General features: G+C 35.9%; 1 protein-coding gene and 2 pseudogenes across 1 annotated transcript; 1 reads left to right on the top strand and 2 right to left on the bottom strand.

Annotated features, from left to right (window-relative positions):
• The first annotated feature begins 675 nt into the window (after positions 1 to 675).
• Positions 676 to 2,576, top strand: LOC149197101 (putative UPF0481 protein At3g02645). The gene is made up of 2 exons (XM_089408561.1): positions 676 to 712; positions 825 to 2,576. The coding sequence occupies exons 1-2, from the start codon at positions 676 to 678 to the stop codon at positions 2,255 to 2,257; spliced, it is 1,470 nt and encodes a 489-aa protein (XP_089264687.1). The 3' UTR covers positions 2,258 to 2,576.
• An 8,281-nt stretch (positions 2,577 to 10,857) lies between these two features.
• On the bottom strand, positions 10,858 to 13,914 carry LOC149197100 (uncharacterized; annotated as a pseudogene).
• Positions 13,915 to 14,084: 170 nt separating this feature from the next.
• On the bottom strand, positions 14,085 to 14,660 carry LOC149197099 (uncharacterized; annotated as a pseudogene).
• Positions 14,661 to 22,742: the final 8,082 nt, after the last annotated feature.

The raw sequence follows: 22,742 nt of genomic DNA, 5'->3' as shown, positions 1-22,742 counted from the left end.
AAATTATAAATTAAAAAAATCCAAAACCTCAATATTAAAAAAAGGAAACGTTCACAATTATCTCTTAAACGAAGATCGCAGTGCTCCACTTCCAAAATAAATAAATAAATAGAATTACATTTTTAAGTGTTTCGGAGTACTCTTTTAATGTTGAGTCCTTAACCACTTCTCAATTGAAAGATTTTCCACAGGTGATGGGTGGAGAAGAGGTTCCGTACGGAACCATTCTGTAGGATCAGAATCTATTTATGCTTGAGGGTGTCTTTACGACTTTGTCATTGTGTAATCTTACAACTGATACTGCTTTCTTTCTGGCTCATGATTTCTGTTGTGCACTTTCATCCCATTCTGCTATTTGGTTTCTCCTATGTATTTCTGCCCCCTCCAGACTCATGTTTTGGCTGCTGCGTGTGATGTATTCTTTGCTTCCTCAGAACTGCGATGATTGATACTTGTTTATTTGAGTTTGTAATGCAAGTAAGGCGTTGAGGAAATAAGAAGAGAGAGACAAAGTAATCTCTACACTGCAATTGTTTTGATAAAATGTCTGGCGATGCAAGGCAAGCGGTTGAAGACTTGGAAGCCAAGAATCGCTTCGACAGTGATCATGAACAGACGTCGCTCCACCATGGAAATCCAGATGCCGAGATTCATTCCTAGAACGACGATGGACCGATGTCTCAGCTGGTGCAACCGACAGAGTTGCGTAACGGTAATGAACTGCCAGGATGCAGGATTCGACCGTGCGCTGCACGGCCGACCGAATCTAATTCCATCGGCCATGAAGAGCAGCAGAAGGAACTGATACAATTAGCCAACCGTAGAGAACCGCGAAGTCGATGGATCACCGAAACGGAATGGACTCATTATATTCAAGAGGATCCCCATTGTCCCCATTGTCCATTGTCCCCGTCTTCGTAACAGACGTCCGTCCGATGTGTCAATATTCAGGGTTCCCAAGTTCCTGAAAGACACAAAAAAGGAAGCATATGTCCCTCGAAGAGTTTCGTTGGGTCCATATCATCACGGAAGTGCAGAGCTTCCTTCAATGGGTCATCACAAAGGAAGAGCCCTCCGTAGAATGATGAAGAGATTCAATGCTTATAACAAGAACCTGCTAGTTGATCCAAATGATATGGATTTCGCCAATCGTGCAATGGAGGAGATCCTGAAGCTGGAGAAGGAAATCAGGGACATCTACGAAGAAAACATCGATTGCGATGGAGAGACCCTTGCTCGGATGCTATGTTTGGACGGTTGCTTCCTTCTGGAAGTACTAAGAACTCTGACTGGGGAAGTCTCCGCAGAGTGCTATGACCCTATTTTTGGGGAAAATAAGCTTGCCTATGCTGCAAAAGATGTAGTGAAGGATATTTTGATGCTGGAAAATCAAATACCTTTCATCGTTCTCCTAAAGCTACTACAATTGGAGCTCAACTCGGCCGTTGATGGCAAGATGCTTTTGGATTTGTTGATGAAAGTTATATTGGATTGGTTCAACCCCTTCGACAATAAAAAAATTGATATAAAGCAATGGTCCTGTCATCCTCATCATCTTTTGGATTTCTTGCACGCCGCAATTGCATCTCCACCTTTCAGTGAGGGTGAACGTGTAGATGAAGGTAAGTGTAGCATCCCCATTGACTGCTGCAGTAGCCTGTGCATTAGAATGCTCCAAGGCAAAAGCAAAGAACGGAATGACACCGAAAGAATCCCTCACGCAGTAGAATTAAGAAATGCTGGGATCAAATTTTCAGCACTCCAGGGAGGCTGCATCAAGCGGATTAAGTTTGACGAGAACAGCGCCACAATTTTTCTTCCTCCGATCTCTATCATGGATCGCACAGAGAGAGTATTCCGTAACTTGATCGCTTATGAGATGTGCAAGCCATCTGAAATAAATTACGTGAGTTCTTACGCGGCTCTCATGAACGGCTTGATCGACAGGGAACAAGACGTGGCCTTGATGAGAAGAATGGGCGTCCTTAAAAACTGGCTGGGGAGTGACAAGGAGGTTGCCGACCTTTTCCACGGTCTAGGTGAGAAAGTCACCGTGAGTAGGAAAGACGTCTTCGACAACCTGACAGAAAAGGTGAATGCGCACTACAATAATGAAATGAAGGTCCAGATTGGAAAGCTTGTGCAGGATCATTTTTCATCGCCGTGGAATGCTTTAGCTTTGACGGCCGCAATTGTCATACTTTTGCTCACCGTGCTGCAAACGATCTTCACAATTATATCGACATATAAGAAGTAGACTCTCCCCTCGCCTCTCCTCCCCTCCCCTCTCTTTTACCATCCAAAAAAATAATAAGTGTAAATGATGTGTACTCGGTTGTAATAGCCAGGATTGAACTTTGGATGATGTTGCCTCACAGTTTAGTTGGTTTAAGTGATGTGTACCGAGTATAGGATCGGAGAGGGAGTTTTGTATGGGAGATATTAACTTCTATTAGCTTTGTCTGGTAGATATTAAGTGATGTGTTAGTGTAATTTCTATGTGAAATGAAATGTTTGGGTAGGAGGTTGTTAATTAGTTTCTAGTTTTAAATGTGGTTGAAAAATTATTTTAATTTTTTCAATTTTAGGTGTGGTTGAGATATATTTCAACTATCTAAGGTATCAAATTAAGATAGTTAATTGATCTCAAAGCCTTACTTATTGTATATATATGAAATATTGTATATTGAATTATATAGCTTTATTGCAAATTTTATTTTGGTGTAACTTTCTTATAGAGAGCCCAAAAGTATGTGAGAAATGTAACCTCCTAGATATGTAAAATTTAGAGTAATATAAGCATGTGGATATATTTTTGTGTGTTCGTTACAGTCTGTTTGTAAGTGTGTTGTCAACGGCCATCTCTAAACGATGAGGCTAGTCAAATCCGGCATTATCTTCCAAACTCACGAGTTCTTCATTATCAAATGCTAGGAAATGGTGCATATAATCTCGATGGAGACCCTGCTCGAAATTTGCATGAACATTGTGTGGACATGATAAATATTTGTTTAACTGTCGGAGCTATGTTAAGTCCGATGAAAATATCTTAATATCTTATTGTCAATTTGTTGTGGATTCTTCCGTTATTCTAAGTAGCCTACGAACAGGAAAGTGCCTTCCGTTATTTTAAGTAATTTTGCTTCGCAGCTGGAAATATAACATTACATCATGTGGGCAACCATGCACAGTCAAGGTGCAGCCGACATTTTTTTATCTTTGGATGTCTCCAATACTGAAACACGAGTCTGATTCCCTGCGTCTATTCTCATCTCACCGATGCCTGTGAACCGAGATCGATAAGTAACTTGGTAAGAATGAGAGAGATGAAAGCTCTCGCAGTGAGATTCATTGAGCTCGTCCTTTTTTTTCCTCAGTTACCTATAACTTATTTCATAAATGTATGGCTCCTTTTTGTCGCAATGATTACATATACAGAAAGAAATATGGATGAATTAATTGATGTATTAGTGGTAATTAAATGAGTAAAATAAATAAATGTTGATGAATATTCAAAAACATATGGTGTATGTGAGTTCATGTTGTAATATGAGCTCACGTAAATTGAATTTGTAGATTGCTTGTCTATTATTCAATACTATATTGGGTTTATGTGAGTTCATGTTGTAATAATTTGTAGACTGTTGGTCTATTATTGAAAACTATATTGGGTTTATGTGAGTTCATGTTTAGGTAGATTTAATTTGTAGATTGCTTGTTTATAAAATTGGGGAGTATAATGGTGGGCAATGTATCTCAGTAGATGCAGTATGTAAATAGGATGGTAGTAGTTTATTATTATAAATATGAAATTGATTTGGTACAATGGTGAGTAATGTATTGGTAGATGGAGTATGTGAATAGAATGGTTATTAGTTCAGTAATTACAAACATGAAATTGATTTAGTAGTTTAAAGCAAATGTATTTTCAAAGAATCAAGTGGAAGTACAACTCAATATAGATGGTTGTGATTGAGGTCAATATACAAAATTTAAAATGAATAAAGAAATTGATGAAAACTCAAGTACTCCCTAAAAAAGCTCTTGAAAATATTAAATTTTATTGTCTTCCACTTAAAATATGAAATTACTCATCCTTTTTTAAAACTTGATATTCTTCATCTAAAAATGTATTGGTTATTATAATCTTTATGTAATGTTTGATTAGAATATTATTAATTAGTTAATACTCTGTAGTTAAAATAGTTAATTTATCTTGAAACCTACCTTATTATATAAATATGCAACTTTGTATATAATAATAATAATATATATAAAATAATTTCTATATACCAAAATATCCTCTTTCTGTATTATTATTTAAGTGATTTGTACTTTTATTAACTATAATAATTATTAAACATGTAGGATGATATATTTCTATATTTCAAATACTATTTGCATTCTGTATATCTTTATATTTCAAATACTAATAGTATTCTATAGATCTTTATATTTCAAATACTATTCACATTTTATAACTATATTTATATAGTATTCTTAATTATTTATTTTTAGATAGTATGAATCACCCATGGAAAACTTTGTAGGAGCACATTAATATCATTATATTCTTGTGGTTGTAACATTTTTTTAAGCAAATCACCGATACCAAAAATATTTTAGTTTTTCTCTTTAAAAATATAAAAAAAAATGTTGAACTCTTGACTTCAAAGGGACTATGATGCCTCTCCTCCAAGCGACAAGAGAGGGATTATGAGGTCTTACCCTAAGAAGGACAAGAGAGTTAAACTTGTGACCTTTATTATATTAAAGAAAAGGATTCATGATTGGCTGTAAATTAGTTGATCTAACTATCAAAGCTACATAATGTTTTATATATATCTATATCTCTATATATATATATATATATATGTATATATATATATATATATATATATATATATATATATATATATATGTATATATGTATATATGTATATATGTATATATGTATATATATATATATATATATATATATTCATCTCTCGCACAAAAAAGCTATGGTGAAAAAAGGTTGTAATGAGAAATTTTTGGACACACTCTCATATGAAAGTGCACATGTTCTTAAAACTAGCAATTGCACCAGATGTTGCAAAGGAACGTCGTAAGTCATAACTAACTATTATCTTTCTCAACAAAAACTTAACTATTATATTTATCATGTTTACCGTAACATATTGCTATTTATCTTGTCTACATGTAGGGCAACTCGATTTGTCCATATATTCCTTCCTCCTTCTATTCATTTACAAGAAATTCAATCATTTCCTGTGACCGAGCACACTATGTCACGCATCTATACCCTCAAACTCCTTTGAATTGCATGCTTCCAAAAGAAAATAAAATGATAATTTGAGTAGACTTACATGAATAGGGAATAGGATCTTCTCTAGGATCTTCTCTAGGATAACTCCTTTGAATTGCATGCTTCCAAAAGAAAATAAAATGATAATTTGAGTAGACTTACACGAAGAGGGAATAAGATCTTCTCTAGGATAACTCCTTTGAATTGCATGCTTTCAAAAGAAAATAAAATGATAATTTGAGTAGACTTACATGAAGAGGGAATAAGATCTTCTCTAGGATCTTCTGTATGATATTATTCCAATATGGGGTTTAATTACCCTATATGAATAAACCTTCAATCTAGAAATATAAGCAAACAACTAGAACCATACATTGATTGAGTTCAAGCTTATAGAACAGAGAGTCAAATAGACATCAAGAAACTAGTTACAAAGAATTTCATAATAGAATGAATATTTATAAAATGAAATAATTTAAAAATTGTTCGGCTTGTAGCCAGAATAAGATCTTCTCTAGGATAACTCCTTTGAATTGCATGCTTCCAAAAGAAAATAAAATTATAATTTGGGTAGACTTACACGAAGAGGGAATAAGATATTCTCTAGGATCTTCTCTAGGATGTTATTCCAATATGGGGTTTAATTACCCTATATGAATAAAATTTCAATCTAGAAATATAAGCAAATAACTAGAACCATACATTGATTGAGTTCGAGCTTATAGAACAGAGAGTCAAATAGACATCAAGAAACTAGTTACAGATAATTTCACAATAGAATGAATATTTATAAAATGAAGTAATTTAAAATTGGTCAGCTTGGTAGCCAAAAGTAATATGTCAGTTTAAAAAAATAACCAGAGCTCTCGCTTGGTATATTTGCATAAAAAAAACTACATATGAATGCGCAAGTGATAAATACATCTAGTCGAATGAGAAACTGTAAGGGATTCAACGTAACTCTTAGGATTTCAACCATGTAATTATGAGTGTACATACATCTAAATACAAAAAGAAAAGAAAAAACTCTCAGATTTGAGTAGATTTACATCATCAAATTCCTCACTGGAATAAGATCCTAGAGAAGACGTAGTTGAAGGCCGAGTTCCAACTCTTGCACCTGATAGAAGACTTGATGAAGTTGATAAAGGCCTAAGGTCATTGTGTCCATGGGAAAATTTGCACTTCAACCCATTTGGGAAGGTTCCATTTTTCTCATAATGCATGCACAACTTGATTTTATAATTCTTTACCCCCTTAGACAATTTCTGAATTAGACTCAAATATTTATGAGATGGTAGAAGAAGGGTCGCCTCCCATTATAGAATGACCTACGACACTATGGTGCACTCCCTCTGGTCGTAACACCTCCAAAAGGTTGAGCCCTTGCCGTCCCTTCAGGAAATTGCCAACTGGCCATGACATATGGGAATGACCAACTGGAAACTGGCTTGAATGATGTGCCACCTTGATCCAGGTGGCTCCAAAGACACACACAGGACAAAGAGGGCTTATGGAAGCTCAAAAATCAAAGTGATCAGAATTCTTTCAAACTATGACCAGAGCGTAGATCTTGTCATCCTGATCGCAACAGTGTGAATGGTTTGTCAATCCGAGCTCATATGAGGGAGAATGCACCAATCAAAATTTTTGTCAAAGTTGGGTTATGGGCTAGGTTTAAGTGTCCTACAATTTGACCGACCCCTAGGCATGAAACCTAGGTCCCGAAAGCGGGTAAATTTGTTGGATCATTAATTTGTCTAATATCCCCTATATTAGAAAAATTCGAAAAAATGTGCTTGTTTTATAAAAATAAATAAATAAATAAATATATATATATATATATATATATATATATATATATATATATATATATATATATATATATATATATATATATATATATATATATATATATATATATATATATTATGGGGTGGCAGGCCACCAACCCCGCCACCCCCCAACAACCAACACATAATAATAAAATCAAAATTTTAATTATGGGTCGACAGGCCATGACCCCCGCCGACCCTCCCTCAACCACCGCACACATATAAACAAATGTTAAATTACATTTGGGTCGATGGGCCATGACCCCCGCCGACCCTCCACCCAACTCCCAAACATTAAACAATATTAAATATGGGGTGAGCGGGCCACCTCCGGTGGACCCGACCCACACCCCCAAACCACCATACGTTAAAACAAATGTCGGAGCCGGTGGGAGTTGAACCCACGGCCAGCGGGCCCACCGGTCCCACCCACGTGACAGCCCCATATGGTGGCGTACACCAACCAACCAACCCAAAATTTAATACAACGTAACTACCACATAACCACGCCTCCGTTTAAAAAAGGACACGGTTATGGTTAACGCATCAAGTTTGGCATGGGCGGGATTTGATCCCCCGACCCCATGCTTTTCATTCCTAACTTTTACCATTAGGCCAACGGCCTATTCCTTGATTTATCCGCCGATGAACTTATATTTAAACTCATTTCCGCAGTGCGCCCAGGGAGGAAGGCAGAATGCAGCACAGTTTTCAAGATATGTAATTTTTTTATTAATTTTTGCAGGCAGAACCATGATTCTGTAAAAACACAGGAAGAACCATGATTGAGCCAAATTTCCACTCGGGCGAAAATTTTGCTAGTGTCGAAATTGGAAAAAATTTATGTCGATCTTACACCTCTTAGCGACACGAACCTAATGGCGTAGTCATAATTTCGATCTAAGCAGCATATTTTCAAATGACCCAGAGGAGGGAATCTTTGAGGGATCTAGGGGGAATCTAAAAGATTCCTTAAGCCCCAAATTTCCACTTTCTCAGAATTCAAAAATTATACAGTCGATTTTGCACTATTTGATGCCGCAAATCTGATGACGCATTCAAATTTTCCATTTGGTCATTATATTTTGCAGCCACTTTTCTAAGTGGAGTGCAGCTGTCAACATTCAATGTGCGAGCAGTCATTTCCATGAGATCCAACGCTGCGAGATTGATGGTACAACCAGCTTCAATAGTTTGACATCCTTTTGTTCAGATGGCCCCAGGATGTGAGATATATGCAGTGTGTTCATGTACTTCTTTTGGCTATGAGATGCATTGTGTTGTATAGATCCCTGTTTGATGTTTGATGTGGGATCTTGTTTTCTTACTTGTTTCATGATTCCTGCTTGATGTGACGTGGAATCATCTGTGGGATGTACTTGTTGTCATGATTCGTCATGTTTTGTTTGAGATCCCTTTGTTGTCATGTTGATGGGATACTCATGTTTTCATCATGTATGTCTGAATTGAGATCCCTTTGATGCCATGTTGGCGAGATGCTCATTATTGTCATATGTGAAATTATGTCATACTGATAGGAGTCATTTTTCAATGAGAGTTCCTGCAGCGGAACATCTCTTGGAGCCACTCCTACATGAGGGCATATTCCTTGTATGACAAAGAAAACACATGCATGTACATCATCACTCTTTCTAGCACTTAATGCAGCGGCGTACACCATCTTAACACTGGGGCCCGGAGACGTAGTCCCTCCTAGACGAGCTCCGTTATCAACATCTTACTATTTTATGTTGTTGATGATTGTCATGTTCCTTCTTCTTTACAACATGCATTTATGTTCCTTTATGCTATTTTAAATGCAATTCTAACAACATCACAAAAGTAAAAGATCTTGGTCAAATCTGGGAGTTGAGCCAACTCGGATCACACCTTGATGAGCTTTTCGTTTCCCTCTGCCATGTGGTTTATTGAGTCGAGATGCTCATTCTACAACCCAGTATGAAAGGGACGTGTAAGTTTGTTCATTCGTCCATCACCTTTTAAAATAAAAATAAAATAAAAATTATGTTCCAAATAGAAAAATAATGTCCATTATAATAAAAAATAAAAGTAAAAAAAATATATGAGTAAGATGTTTAAATCTTATACTTTTCAAAAATATTTCAAACAAGAAAGTATAGGAAAATGTAAGCATGTGGATCCCTATCACAAGGAACACCCACACAAAACAAACAATATACATATACTGGAAAATAAAGACCATCATTGGAAAGGTGCTTATAGAACTGTCAAAATTAGCACAATATGATTTTTTGCTAAATTTAAAAGTCTCCAAGCTAGCAAAGAAGATGGTACACTTGGAACTGTCCAGATGAAATGAAGACACTATGGCACACCATTGGACTCACCATTTAGCTAAATGGTCTCTTTTTTAATTTTTTTAGCTTAATTAGAAGCAACAATGCTAGTATTCAAGGTAATGAAGAGAAGCCTACTCATACATTATTTTCTACTATTATTGGACATTCTAGTTTTTATGAATACGCACATGGTATATATAATGGACAAAAGTCATCCTATTGTACTACCGGTATGGTTTCCCTAGTAGACCAACAACTATATGAAAATTTCTTATATATTTACTCTAAAAGAAATACAAAAATCTATCTAGAAATATATATATATATATATATATATATATATATATATATATATATATATATATATATATATATATAGATATATATATATATATATATATATATATAACAATAAAAATATTTTAAAATATTTCCTCCCTATCCACCGAAGAAACAACAAAGATGATCACTACTTTAAACAAAACTATGACAAATACTTTAAAATCTTTTACATAATGATGATCTAAAAATATAATTTAATAATCTAATTTAATCAACACATACAAATCAAATAATTTAATTAATAAAATGTCAAAAATAATTATAGTAATAAAAAAAAATTAAAACACTTCCTCTTACCCAACAAATTCACATATATTCTTTAGGTACATACTAACTATATACAACTTTAACACCAATATAAAAGAACAAGTCTTGCAACCTAGATCATCATCGATGATCACGCAATTAACTACGCTGACCATCAGCTTGAATACAATATCCACCATTGTCCAAGCCATTTCCAAACGCAACCCTAGATATAGGCATAGATAGTAAAGCATTAATTCAAACAATTAATATTGTTCTACCCAAAGTCAGTATTTTAAATGGTAACTTTCTCAAAACCTGTGTTTCTTAAAAATAGTGCAGTTAATACCATTCTGCCCAAAGTCACATGCATGTTTAAAATGCAAGAGATGTTAAAATATCGTGAAACTTTCTTAAAATCAGTGGTGTTGGATAGATTTAGCTACGAGACACACAAAAACGCTTCAGACAAAATACAAAAATTCCAGTGCTCCATGTAAATATACAAAGGGAGATTTAAATACTACCTAGTTCACAAATCATTTAAAGCAACCACTACCATTTAAAATGAAATTGAGAGGATATTCCAGATATGTACTGCATGCTACCCAGTAATTCAGGATCGAAAGAGAAACGAGGATCATGTGAGAGAGGGAAAGAAACATAGCATAAGAGAGAGCCCTTAACTCCTAGGGTAAAGTGGGGCATAAATGAAAGAGGGAGCCCTTAACTCCTAGGGTAGAGTGGGGCACAAATGAAAGAGAGAGCCCTTAACTCTTAGGGTAGAGTGGGCAGAAATGAAGGGCTAAAGGTTAGGTGGAGCTAAAGTCTCGAGGAATGGCAATGGACCAACTTGCCTAAGAAGGTTGACCCAGTACTCCATCCCTTGGTCCTGATCTGCTAAGTTCATGTATGGCCAACGATCATAAATATTTCTTTTTCATTCCATATTTGTGCCCATGGTATGATCTACAAGCTCAAGAAAGTGCTCCACGAAGAAATTGTTACGTGAGGGTTCCACTTTTACTTTTTCTACTGCCCAGTCACAGGCGTTGTTGCGCCATTCGAGGATGAGTACGCCACAGCTGGTTCTCCCATTGTGTTATTTTATGTTGGTGGCCACAGAGAGAGCTCATGTCTCCAGAACTCGACGTTACTATTTAGAATCGAAGAATCGTAACCTAGACTGCCCTCTGGATCTGCCTATTGCACGAATGGTTTGTCATCTTCTCGAAATTCCCCGCTTCCCAAGCTAATGAAATTCTGCTGATTTCCTGCCAAAGGCTTCCATTTGACATGATACTCGCTGGAATTTGAATCTTCTCTATCGTCATCAAGTATAAACTTTAAGGAATCAATGTAGCTAGAATGAAGCAAATTGGTATAATCCACGACCAACATTTTCTTCTCACTTGTTTTGCTATAATCGTAGGGCATTACAACAACTACTTTTTCACTGTTGTTCTGCTCTTTATCCATGGCACTGCAGACTCCAAATGGTGATGCATAAACGAGTTCGATTGGTTTCGTTGAGAGTACTCGGAACGAGTCACTGGAATATGCGTAATTATTGCCTAAGGAGTTGATAATGTAATAGGCTTCATGTTGATCAGAACTCATCATATTTTGATCATCAGGTGTTTTGTGAATGACAGGTGAATTACTTGATGCCCCATGATCTTGGGGAGCCTTAGATTCTTGCTAGGGGTGATTTTAGGGGCGAATGTTCGCCCTTTGGCGAAATTAAGGGGTTTTAAATTTTTAGTGGGCGAATATTTTGTATCATAGTGCATTTTTACAAATCACCTCAAATAGCCCACCTTATTTTAAGGGAGAGAGTAAAAAAGGTAAATTTAGCCCTTGAAATTAGGATTTACAACCTTCCATTCGCCTATTTTCAAGAATAGGTTTTATTTAAGTGAATCCATTCGCCCATTTTCAAAAATAGGTTTTATTTAAGTGAATCATATGGGCCAAAGGCCCAAATACCATATTTATAAAAGAGGTATGGTAAATTAATAAAAATATAAATAAATGAGAGGTATGGTAAATAAATAAAACATTTTTTATATTTACTCCATAAGTCACCTTATATACATGCAAGGGTGTAAAAAAATAAAAATATAAGTAAAGTGGAGGTATGGTAAATAAATAAAACGTCTTTTTATACTTACTCAAAAGGTATGGTAAATAAATAAAAATATAAATAAACTAGACGCATGGTAAATAAATAAAACCTCTTTTTATATTTAGTCCATAACCCTTGTTCTATTTATAAAGGCTCAACAAAGAGGTTTTATATAAGTGAATCCTATGGGCCAAATACCATATTTGTAAAAGAGGTATGGTAAATTAATAAAAATATAAATAGACGAGAGGTATGGTAAACAAATAAAACATTTTTTTATATTTACTCCATAAGTCATCTTATATTTACAAACACTCAAAAAATGCGTTATATTTAGGTGAGACCTATGGGCAAAATACCATGGACTAGATTGTTATTAATACCATGCAAAGAAAACATTATTAACCCTAATATTAGTATTAATAAAAATAAAAATGGCACATGGTATTGACCCATGGTATTCACCAAAATGGCACATGGTATTGACCCATGGTATTCACCTGGAATGTAGCCTATTTAAATGGGGGAATTAAACCAGCATATATCCATCTTTACTCCGGATCTACTAACCCCCGAGAGGTATTAAATATCCTGATATGAAAACTAGCATAGAGTGAAAAAATATTTGATCCGATCAAGAGTAAAAATGGATGTTGTAATTTAATGTATGTTAAACATTTTAGCTTAGTTAAAATAAAAAATAAAATAAAAATCAACTATTAATTTTATTAATTTTTATAAATTACTAATAGTAATTTTTAAGCTCCAGGTTTATGATAACCCATGGTATTGACCCATGGTAATACCATGGTATTCATGTGAGCATAGACTATTTAAAGGGAAAATTCTATCATCTTAGATCCATCTTAATTCTGGGTCTACCAAGTGCTCAGAGGGATAAATAGATTTCATCTCCCTAAGAGTGGTAGATGTGGAGTTAAGATGGATATAGGTTGGTTTTTATGATAATGAAGATATTAAATAGACTTAAGAAATTATATTGTAAAAACATCTTAAGGTGAATGGTTAAAGCATAGACATTGGACAAGTATATTTGTATACTTCTGTTTTAAACTGAAACAAATCCAGGGCTAAAAGGAATGGATTGGTTGCACTAGTCATCCTTCTATAACTTTCCAACATATGCTAGAGTAAACAGATTGTAATTTGGGTAATTTTTCTAATTGCAAATAAGAACATACTTGTGTATTGGTTGGGTGGTTACGAGGTCCCTAGAAGTGATGAATTTGAATTTTTCTTGGTTTTATATATAGTATTAGGTTTTTTCTCATGCTTTCTGTGAATGGCACGGGTGAATTTTATCCTACACCTACTAGGTTCTCGATATGTAATTTTGGTAGTTTTGATTTCAAAAGATATTTTAAAGAAATGCAATGATTTCATTTGTGTATTCAACAAACACAAGATTTTATAATTGAGTAAAATATTCGCCATACCTGGTGAGAGATTCGTCAAAAAATTATATATACATATCATATTATTGATAAAATCGCCTTCCATTTTTCCTATATGCCATGGAGATTTGCCCATTTATTATACATGTAAATTTAGGGGGGTTCTTAAAATTTTCCCTGCTTCTTGCAGAGGTTGTAGAGGTTGGCGAGCAAGGGATTCAATGTTGTTACCTTCCTTTTTGAAAGTCCTTTTTACTGGTTTCGAAATGCAGACATGGCTTTGGAGCTGATGATCGGCCTGCTCGTCTAACAGCCTCATGAAAATTTCCCTTTAGAAAGACATCAATCCATTTTGACAATCAATAGATCTTGGCATAAACTGAAGAAAAAGGTGAAAAATACAATAGTCATTTCAATGGCTGCAAAATTCTACCTAAAGACGTAATACAAATGAAAGAAATATCCACTGTGTAAATACTCGGCAAGGGTTTACTTCGGTAAAGGGTTCCTACGATCCTGTTTTGCCTTGGTATAGCATGTGTAGTAAAACAGGGTCAGAATCAAAGTAAATACAATGAAACCGGCTCCAGCAGAAAATACACCCTTTCGTAGTGTCTCATGAGACAGGTCACCCACACCAAATTTACCATTGTATTTTGTATGGTAGGCATTCCTCACCACAGCTGCTCAAAGCACACCTTGCCAATCAAGAATGTTATCCTGCAAATAAAAAATAATATGATCGCCCATGCACAACATCTGCTAGGTTTGAGAATGCTTCCCCAGCATAGACACCTCGTGAAGGCCAGGACAAGAGCCAGGCTCACTAGAAGAAACAGAAACGCACCTCATGAAGGCCAGGACAGGAGCCTAACTCACTAGAAGAAAAAGAAATGCCCCGACTCCATAATTGTACACTCAGAAAGTTGCCTCGTTGTAATCGTCTGGAGTCACGACTCCAGTGCTCCTCCTGCGCTCGGTGGCCATTGAGAAGACGAAAGCAATGAGATCAAAAATGAAGATATGAAAAATGAAGATGACGAACATAAGCACCTTTGACGCCATTGTTGTTTGCTGGTTGGCAGAACCTGGGATGAATATGATTGGACAGATACCTTCTTCGTGCATCGTGAGTCTTATAACTAAATGTTTTATAACTAAATTTGTAACTAATTTAATACCGGTTAAATGTATCAGATGGCTCAAATTATTTTAATCATCTAACATATAAATCAAGGGCACACAAATGCACACGTAATCTAAGAGGAGAGATCTTTTGAGAGGGAAATCCCTTACAGTGTAATTATATGCATGTTACTTTTAAACAAGCCTACGTTCATTTTAAACAACCAAATCTACCAACTAATCAACTAAAGATCAACATGCACCTCTTAGCTTATATAATAATAATAATAATGCAACTATAATTCCCAAGAGGTAAATTTCATAATAGAGAAAGGCAAGTTTAAGAATAGAGGAGACTTTAGATGTCATGACAACAAGAATGAAGGAGGATGGTCTTATTGTCATTCTATCTTTTCCAAAATCGTAGAACCATTTTATTTCTCGTTCTTTCAAATTTGAGATAGGTTTTTATACCAACTATGATGTTTATACTCATTAAATTTTATAAATTGAAAAAGGAAATAAAAATGTTTATAATTTCACAAATGTGATCTTTAAATTCTATTGACATGGAACATATCGGTTGGTTTGAAGGAGATTTCTTATATAAAGGATACATTAAAAAATTTAAATTTACAAAAATAAATAAATCATAACACCACTTAGCCTTAGAAACCTAGAAGGAAAAATTGGCAGCTATATACCTTAACTTGTTAAAGTTAATGGATAAATGTATTCTAGGAGAAAGTCAGTTCATTAGTTACGTGTGAGACTTAGATTAGGAATTTATCCTATTTTCTAGGTGGTTGTTCTAACCTCCCTATTTGCTTGTAAAATATATATTCTTGATTGTTAATGAGAAGTGTGTAGAGCATTCTACCAGAGGTAGTCTCCAAGTGAAGCCCTCACCTGAGAGCTGCTCAGTTTGATGAATAAATTCTTTGTCTTCAGTTTTTAACATGGTATCAAAGCTTCAGGGTTGAGTGAGGTAAAGCCAGAGTGCTTTGGTGATTGGGTGAGTGCCTAGTGTAGGATTGTGGCCTTGAGTGGTGCAAAGAAGGTCTGGTGAGGAGGTGGAGCACAGGGAAATTTTTTTTCTCTGAAGTTTAATCTGATCAACCCCCAATTTTTCTCAGAAAACACGCTTTTAGGTGTTGACTAGTGCCCTTCTTGGAGAGAAAGATCACATTGTTCAGCCTTCTCTTATAGACATTCTCTTCAACGTGAATCCTGGAGAGGAAGTCACGCTGCTCCATTGACCAGCCCGTTGACTGTCATGGCCATGGAGAGCTGCCGACCGATGTGCTGTGGTGAATAGGAAGTTTTTTGGCGGATCTGTGGAGCTCACCTTTGATAAAAACGTGATTGATCTAAAGAGTTTGTTGTGTCGATCAGTTGAACAAAAGTAACAACAGGCTACAAAGGTCGCAATTGGATCCCCCAATCCGCAGACTCTGAATTTCATCACCATGAAGGTATCTGCGCGTAGAGATCTGCTCAAGAGGTGTTGGAGAGATCTGTTGTTCAGATAGGAGAGATCTGCTAATTAGATAACAGATATCTACTGCTTGGTAGGTCACACGTGAGTGAGTTGCGTCCTTTGACTAAGTGCAGTTGGATTGGTGGTGCAGCATGATCGAGAAGGTTGAACCAATCAGTGGCACTGTGTTGTGTGGATCGAGGTGGTATTATTTCCCTCCATATTTGTCTTTAAAGTCGAAGCCAACTTAGAGATTCCATGCACGACCTTGTTGGACGAAAACCTAGAGAGTCTCGTCTTCACATTTCTGCCAAGTCACTACCACGAATTTCCACCAAATTGTTGCGTATTCCCATCAAGCCCTACACGTTCTCCGTGGGAGATTCATTTTATGAACTTCATTTGTTGAAACGTAGCAGCAGGTTGATGGTGGTTCCCTTGTCCCCACAGTCTCACTTTAAGGCCGAAGTGGTGCCTTGTTTGGTGGCAGCTTGAAGTGCAACAAGGCCGAAGTGTGTGAACGCTCCACGCCGATAGTAGACGACGATGTAGTTGACACTTCAAAGTCCCGTGTACGTAATTTCTAAGTCAATTTCATGAAGCTGCGTGTAATTTCATGAAGGTGCGAGGTGTTGTGACAATATTTAAAGGTTGATCATTTGGAGACCATCTTCTTCTTGAAGGGTATTGTTTTTTTGTGATCGTTGATTTTTCGATCAAAGAATATTTTTTGAGAGGTCATTTTTGGGGCACATTCAAAAAGGGGTACATTTTTTTTAAAGCAAGTTGAGGGGTTGTATTTTTTTTTATTAAGAGAGGGCACCCATATTTTTTTTTGGAGAGATCCCTTCTCTGGATCTGGAGATAGATCCATATTTTTTAATCAATTGCTGGAGGACAAAGTTTCTCTTAGGTAGACTTGTCAAGATGAATAACCAAATGGAAAAGGAATATCTAAACAAGAGGAATAAGCTCGACAGATCCAATTACTCTAATTGGAAATTTAAGTTGCAGACCTTGTTGGAGGGAAAAAATGCATGGATGATTGCAAGCGGTGATGAGTTGAAGTTGAAAAAAAAACAAAAAACAAAAAACAAAACAAAATAAAACAAAAAGAACAAAATAAAACAAAAAAACAAAACAAAACAAAAACAACAATATAAGACTGGGAAAAGAGGGAGAACAAAGCAAAAGTGCTATTAAAATTGTTAGTGAAGTATCTTATTATCCCTCACGTCCATGAATGTAAATCAGTAAATGACATCTGGACAACCCTCAAGGTCCTGTATGAGATCAAAAACACAAATCGCCTGTTGTTTTTGAAAAGCAAGATTCTCTCCATTAAAATGGAGGAGAATGAATCAATGGTTGCATTCATCTCTCAAATAAAAGATCTCAGAGATAAGATGTGTGACATAGGAGAGACATTGTCAAACACTCATCTGGTCACAATTACCATGAATGGTATGACTCATGACTATCAGATGTTTATCACAGGCTATAATGCGAGAGAGAAAGCCCCCAATTTAGAAGAATTGATAGGAATCCTGCTGCAAGAGGAAGAGTTGTGGATGACTCTGAAACCACAGAGTTCATATCTTACTCTAATGGCGAAGAAGAATCCCTTCAGAGGGAAGGAAAATGCAGGACATAAAGGTGGAAGTACACCACAAAGAAAACCACCTCAAAGTATGTCCTCAAACATAAGTGATTCAAGACCCAAATGTTTTTATTATGGTAGAGTTGGTTAGATAGCTAAAAAATGCCATAAGAAGAATTTTGATGTAGGTTACCATAGACATAAGAAGCATGCAGGACACTTCACTGATGAAGATTAGAGTCAGAATCTCAGATTGTTTGTATCTGATTTTGCATTCCCTACTGAAGATGATGAAGCAGAAAATTTGTTTGTGGACTCAGGAGCTTCCACTCACATGACAAGTAACAGACATTAGTTTGAGAATTTTAAAGAAGCCATCAATGGTGCAAATATCTACCTTGGTGATGATAGAGGGTACGAGATCAAAGGGTAGGGTAATGTTCCTATCGTTTTTCTTAATGGAAATATTAGACATATTCAAAATCTAATGTATGTACTCGGAATAAAAAAGAACATGATCTCTATTTCTATGATAACAGATCAAAACCTTAAGGTAGATTTTTTTAAGTCTTATTGTGTTATTAAAGATCTTTTGGATCATATGAAGACAATTATATTAGGTATTCGAGTGGGGGGATTGTATAAGCTGAATGTAAGAAGCGCACCACACCAAGCCTTGACTTGATCAATTATGACTGCAGAAGACTTATTGTTAGGTCCCTATAATACTAGTGATTTCCCCATTACTATTTTAGTTGTATCCCTTATTAATATTGTTGTGCCCCTATTGTCCCCATATTTTTATTATTGTGCCCCATAGAATCCCTCTATTGTTATTTTTGTGGCTTTATATTATTATTGTTAGGTCGGTTGGGTTATATTGTGACTCCTTAGACTCCTATATATAGAAAGGAGGTTTTGTCATCTGAATCATCCAAGAATTGTTCATTTGTGTAATGTAAAGGATGTTTCCCCCTCGAAGAGGCTGAATTCTAAGGCGTTAATCTATCTTTTCTATCTTTTTGTGAGCTGGTTTCATAACATTTGGTATCAGAGCTTTGGATTCTAGGGTTTCGCTGCTCCAAATAGGTCATCGTGGAATTTTCGCTTGAACTCCTTTTCTGCAATGTTTTAGAAGCTTAAAAAAAACCCATTTGAGATGAAATTGCACTGAATCTCGGTTCCAAATTTCAAAGCTTTTCGCGTTATATTTGCGGAGATATGATCTGAGGAATTTGGTCTTTTTGTAGACTCATGAATTACATTCCAAACAGGTGACCTGGGGAAAATTGTCATAACTTTCTCTCTGAGCATCGGATTGAAATTTCATAAGAAGGTATAGAAAGAGGACGGACTGTAGTTTCTTGTATATATTTTTCAGAACCAAAGGTCGAAACAGTAACTTGTGGCACGTCGTACAAGTTCGCTCTACTAAACTTGTCTATAATCAGGTCACTATGGGAGATTTGGCATAACTCTTCCTTGGAGAATCCAATTTGGATTAGACTGGTGGCATTAGAAAGAGAATGCAGAGGGCTACCACAAGTCGCAATTTCAGAACGGGATGATCTTAAATTACAAAGATACATCAGATTCAATATCAAGCTCCTACAAAGTGAAAAAAGGTGTGTATTTTTTTTTTTAATTTTTGCATAAGCTTGGTTTGAATAATAAGTTTGAAGGAATTCAAAGGGCGTAGTAAAGAATTATTATCAGTAATTGATGCCCCGAGGAGAGAAAATGCAAACACCTAGTAAGCAACCTGAAATCTCTAGCATAACTCATGAAGAAGAGGAAGAAATGCAACATGATATATCAAAATTACGAGACCAAGTGCAACAAGTGTCACTTGCACAAAAAGGAACAGAATCTAAGATGGATGGTTTAAAGAAAGATGTAGAAGCTAAGATGGATGGTTTAAAGAAAGGTGTAGAAGCTAAGATGGATTGTTTAAAGAAAGGCGTAGAAGCTAAGATGAATAACGTGGAAGCTAAGATGAATGACGTGGAAGCTAAGATGGACGATTTGAAGATAGATTTGAAGACATATTTGAAGACATATTTAACAAAGTTTCTATAAGAATTGTTTACTAATGGTGAAAGGGTAGTAAAGGAAACTCATGATGAGAACAAAAGAAATGTTAATCATGATTTCGATCGAAGACCCACGATATTCCAAAAATCCATATGAGGATGTTTGATGGCAAGGATCGCGCAACATGGATATTACAGATGGAGCAGTTTTTCGATCTCAATAATGTGCAAAACACACAAAAGGTTCGTATTGCAACTTTATATTTGGAACCAAATCAATTTGTATGGTATCAATGGCTTTGCTCTCGTAAACAAATTATCACTTGGGCAATTTTTACGGAATAATTGACATCACATTGAGGATACAAAAAGCAACACTTTTTTTAGCCAATTGATAAGTCTCAAACAAAAGGGTTCAATAATGGAGCACATTGAGGAGTTCCAAAAATTGAACATAAGGGTAAAAAATATTCCAGAGGAGCATAGGATTGATGTGTTCATAGGGACTTTAAAGGATAATATCCAACATGATGTTCGCCTTTGGGAACCTGATTCATTAGAGAAGGCATTCAGGCTAGCAAGAAAAATGGAAAGCAAAATTATGGCAACTAGGAAGCATACCACTCACAACTATAAAGATGGAAGTGTCGTTGCCCCTAGTCTTCCACAACCTATAAGGTTGACACCACAACAATTGGAAGAAAAAAGAGCAAAAGGGCTTTGTTACATTTGTGATAGCAAATACACTAAAGGTCATAAGTGTGCTGAGAAGAAATTATTCTACATAGATTGTGAAGAGGAAGAAGAAAAGGAGAAAGAAAGGTCAAAAGAAGAGGATATACTACAGGAACAAAGCCTAGATAAAGAAGAAATGAATCCGACCATATCTTTTAATGCATTGGATGGAATTACCACTCCTCAAACCATCAAGATAGAAGGACAAATCAAGAAGAAAAAGGTAATAGTGTTGATTGATTCAAGAAGTACCCACAATTTTATTCATTGTAAGGTAGCAAAAGAATTGAATTGCTTCCTATATCCAGCACTAGAGTGTCAAGTGATGATTGCAAATGGAGGAACGATAAATTTCTCTGGAAAATGCCATAATATCAAGCTATCCATGGGAGAATATGTATTGACTAGCCCAATGCTTTCCATTCCAATGGGAGGTGCTGATGTTGTACTAGGAGTCCAATGGCTACAATCCTTGGGTACAATAGCTTTTAATTTTCAAGAACTTTTCATGAAATTTTCTATGGAAGGAAAGGAAGTTGAATTAAGGGGTATTGCAGGGAAACCGGGAAAGATAATCAGCTCTAACGATATGACAAAGCTTCTAAAAAAGCAACAAAGAGGTGTAATTGCACAATTATGTTCGCTAGATGTTTCCACATCGGAATCATCTATTTCTCCAGATCTCCAAAAGGTCTTGGACAATCATTCCAAGGTATTTGAGACTCCCAAAGGTCTCCCACCTATTCGTGATCATGATCATGCTATTCATCTGATTCCAAGAAGTGTTCCTCCAAACATCAGGCCGTACAGATATCCCTATGCCCAAAAGAGTGAAATTGAACGTATGGTTGCAGAAATGCTAGAGGCTGGTATAATTCAACCTAGTCAAAGTTCTTTCTCTGCTCCAGCAGTATTGGTGCACAAGAAGGATGGATCATGGCGCATGTGTCTGGATTATAGGGAGCTCAACAAGCTCACTATTAAAGATAAGTTTCCCATTCCTGTCATTGATGAATTACTGGATGAATTGCATGGATCAATTTACTTCACCAAGTTGGATCTTCGTTCAGGGTATCATCAAATCAGAATGAAGACTAAAGACATTCCGAAAACAACATTTAGAACTCATGAGGGTCATTATGAATTTTTGGTCATGCCTTTTGGCCTTACCAATGCACCTTCAACATTTCAAGGTTTGATGAATTCCATTTTCAAACCCTTCCTTAGAGAATTTGTGTTAGTATTTTTTGATGATATACTAATCTACAACAAGTCTTGGAAGGATCATGTTGAACATGTTGACAGGGTGCTACAACTATTGGAGGAGAAACAATTATATGCAAAAAGATCCAAATGTTTCTTTGGAGTACAAGAGGTGGAATATATGGGTCATATTGTATCTCATGAAGGAGTTAAGGTAGACCCTAGCAAAATTAAAGCCATTAAGGAATGGAAAATCCCCACATCCATAAAGCATCTGCGAGGATTTCTCGGGTTGACAGGGTATTATCGCAAGTTTGTTAAGAATTATGGGAGAATAGCAGCACCTCTAACAACATTATTGAAGAAAGATTCATTTTCATGGACTCTAGAAGCAACAAAGGCCTTCGAACATCTTAAAGAGGCAATGTGCCAAGCACCAGTCTTAGCTACACCGGACTTCACAAAAACCTTTATTGTGGAATGTGATGCTTCAGGAAATGGAATTGGTGTTGTTTTAATGCAAGATGAAAGACCCATTGCTTTTGAAAGTCGTCCAATCAAGGGAAAGTTTTTACACAAAGCTATTTATGAGAAGGAAATGTTGGCAATACTACATGCACTTAAGAAATGGCGACCCTACCTAATGGGAAGACACTTCAAGGTAAAAATGGATCATGATAGCCTTAAATACTTTTTAGAACAAATATTATCCTCTGAAGAGCAACAAAAGTGGGTCACAAAGATGTTGGGTTATGACTTTGAAATCATCTACAAAAAAGGGAAGCAAAATGTGGTGGCAGATGCACTCTCAAGAAAGGATGAGGATGTGGAAGCATTGTTGTGCGCCATTTCTATTATCCAACCAGATTGGATAAACGAAGCAAGGGAGGAATGGAAGAATGATGAAGAAGTGTGGGCACTTATTCGAAAGTTACAACAAGATTCCAGTACATCTGATACATTTAGCTGGA

The sequence above is a fragment of the Pinus tabuliformis genome, chromosome 2_2 (genome assembly GCF_031772625.1).
Source record: "Pinus tabuliformis cultivar Carrire ecotype Pingquan chromosome 2_2, CPIR1, whole genome shotgun sequence".
NCBI lineage: Eukaryota > Viridiplantae > Streptophyta > Pinopsida > Pinales > Pinaceae > Pinus > Pinus tabuliformis.
This window is presented reverse-complemented; position numbering and strand designations above follow the sequence as displayed.

Coding starts and splice junctions, on each gene's coding strand:
- LOC149197101 (XM_089408561.1), top strand. CDS start 676: ATGTCTCAGCTGGTGCAACCGACAGAGTTGCGTAACG. Junction 713..824: donor ACCGACAGAGTTGCGTAACG/GTAATGAACTGC, acceptor AGCCAACCGTAG/AGAACCGCGAAGTCGATGGA.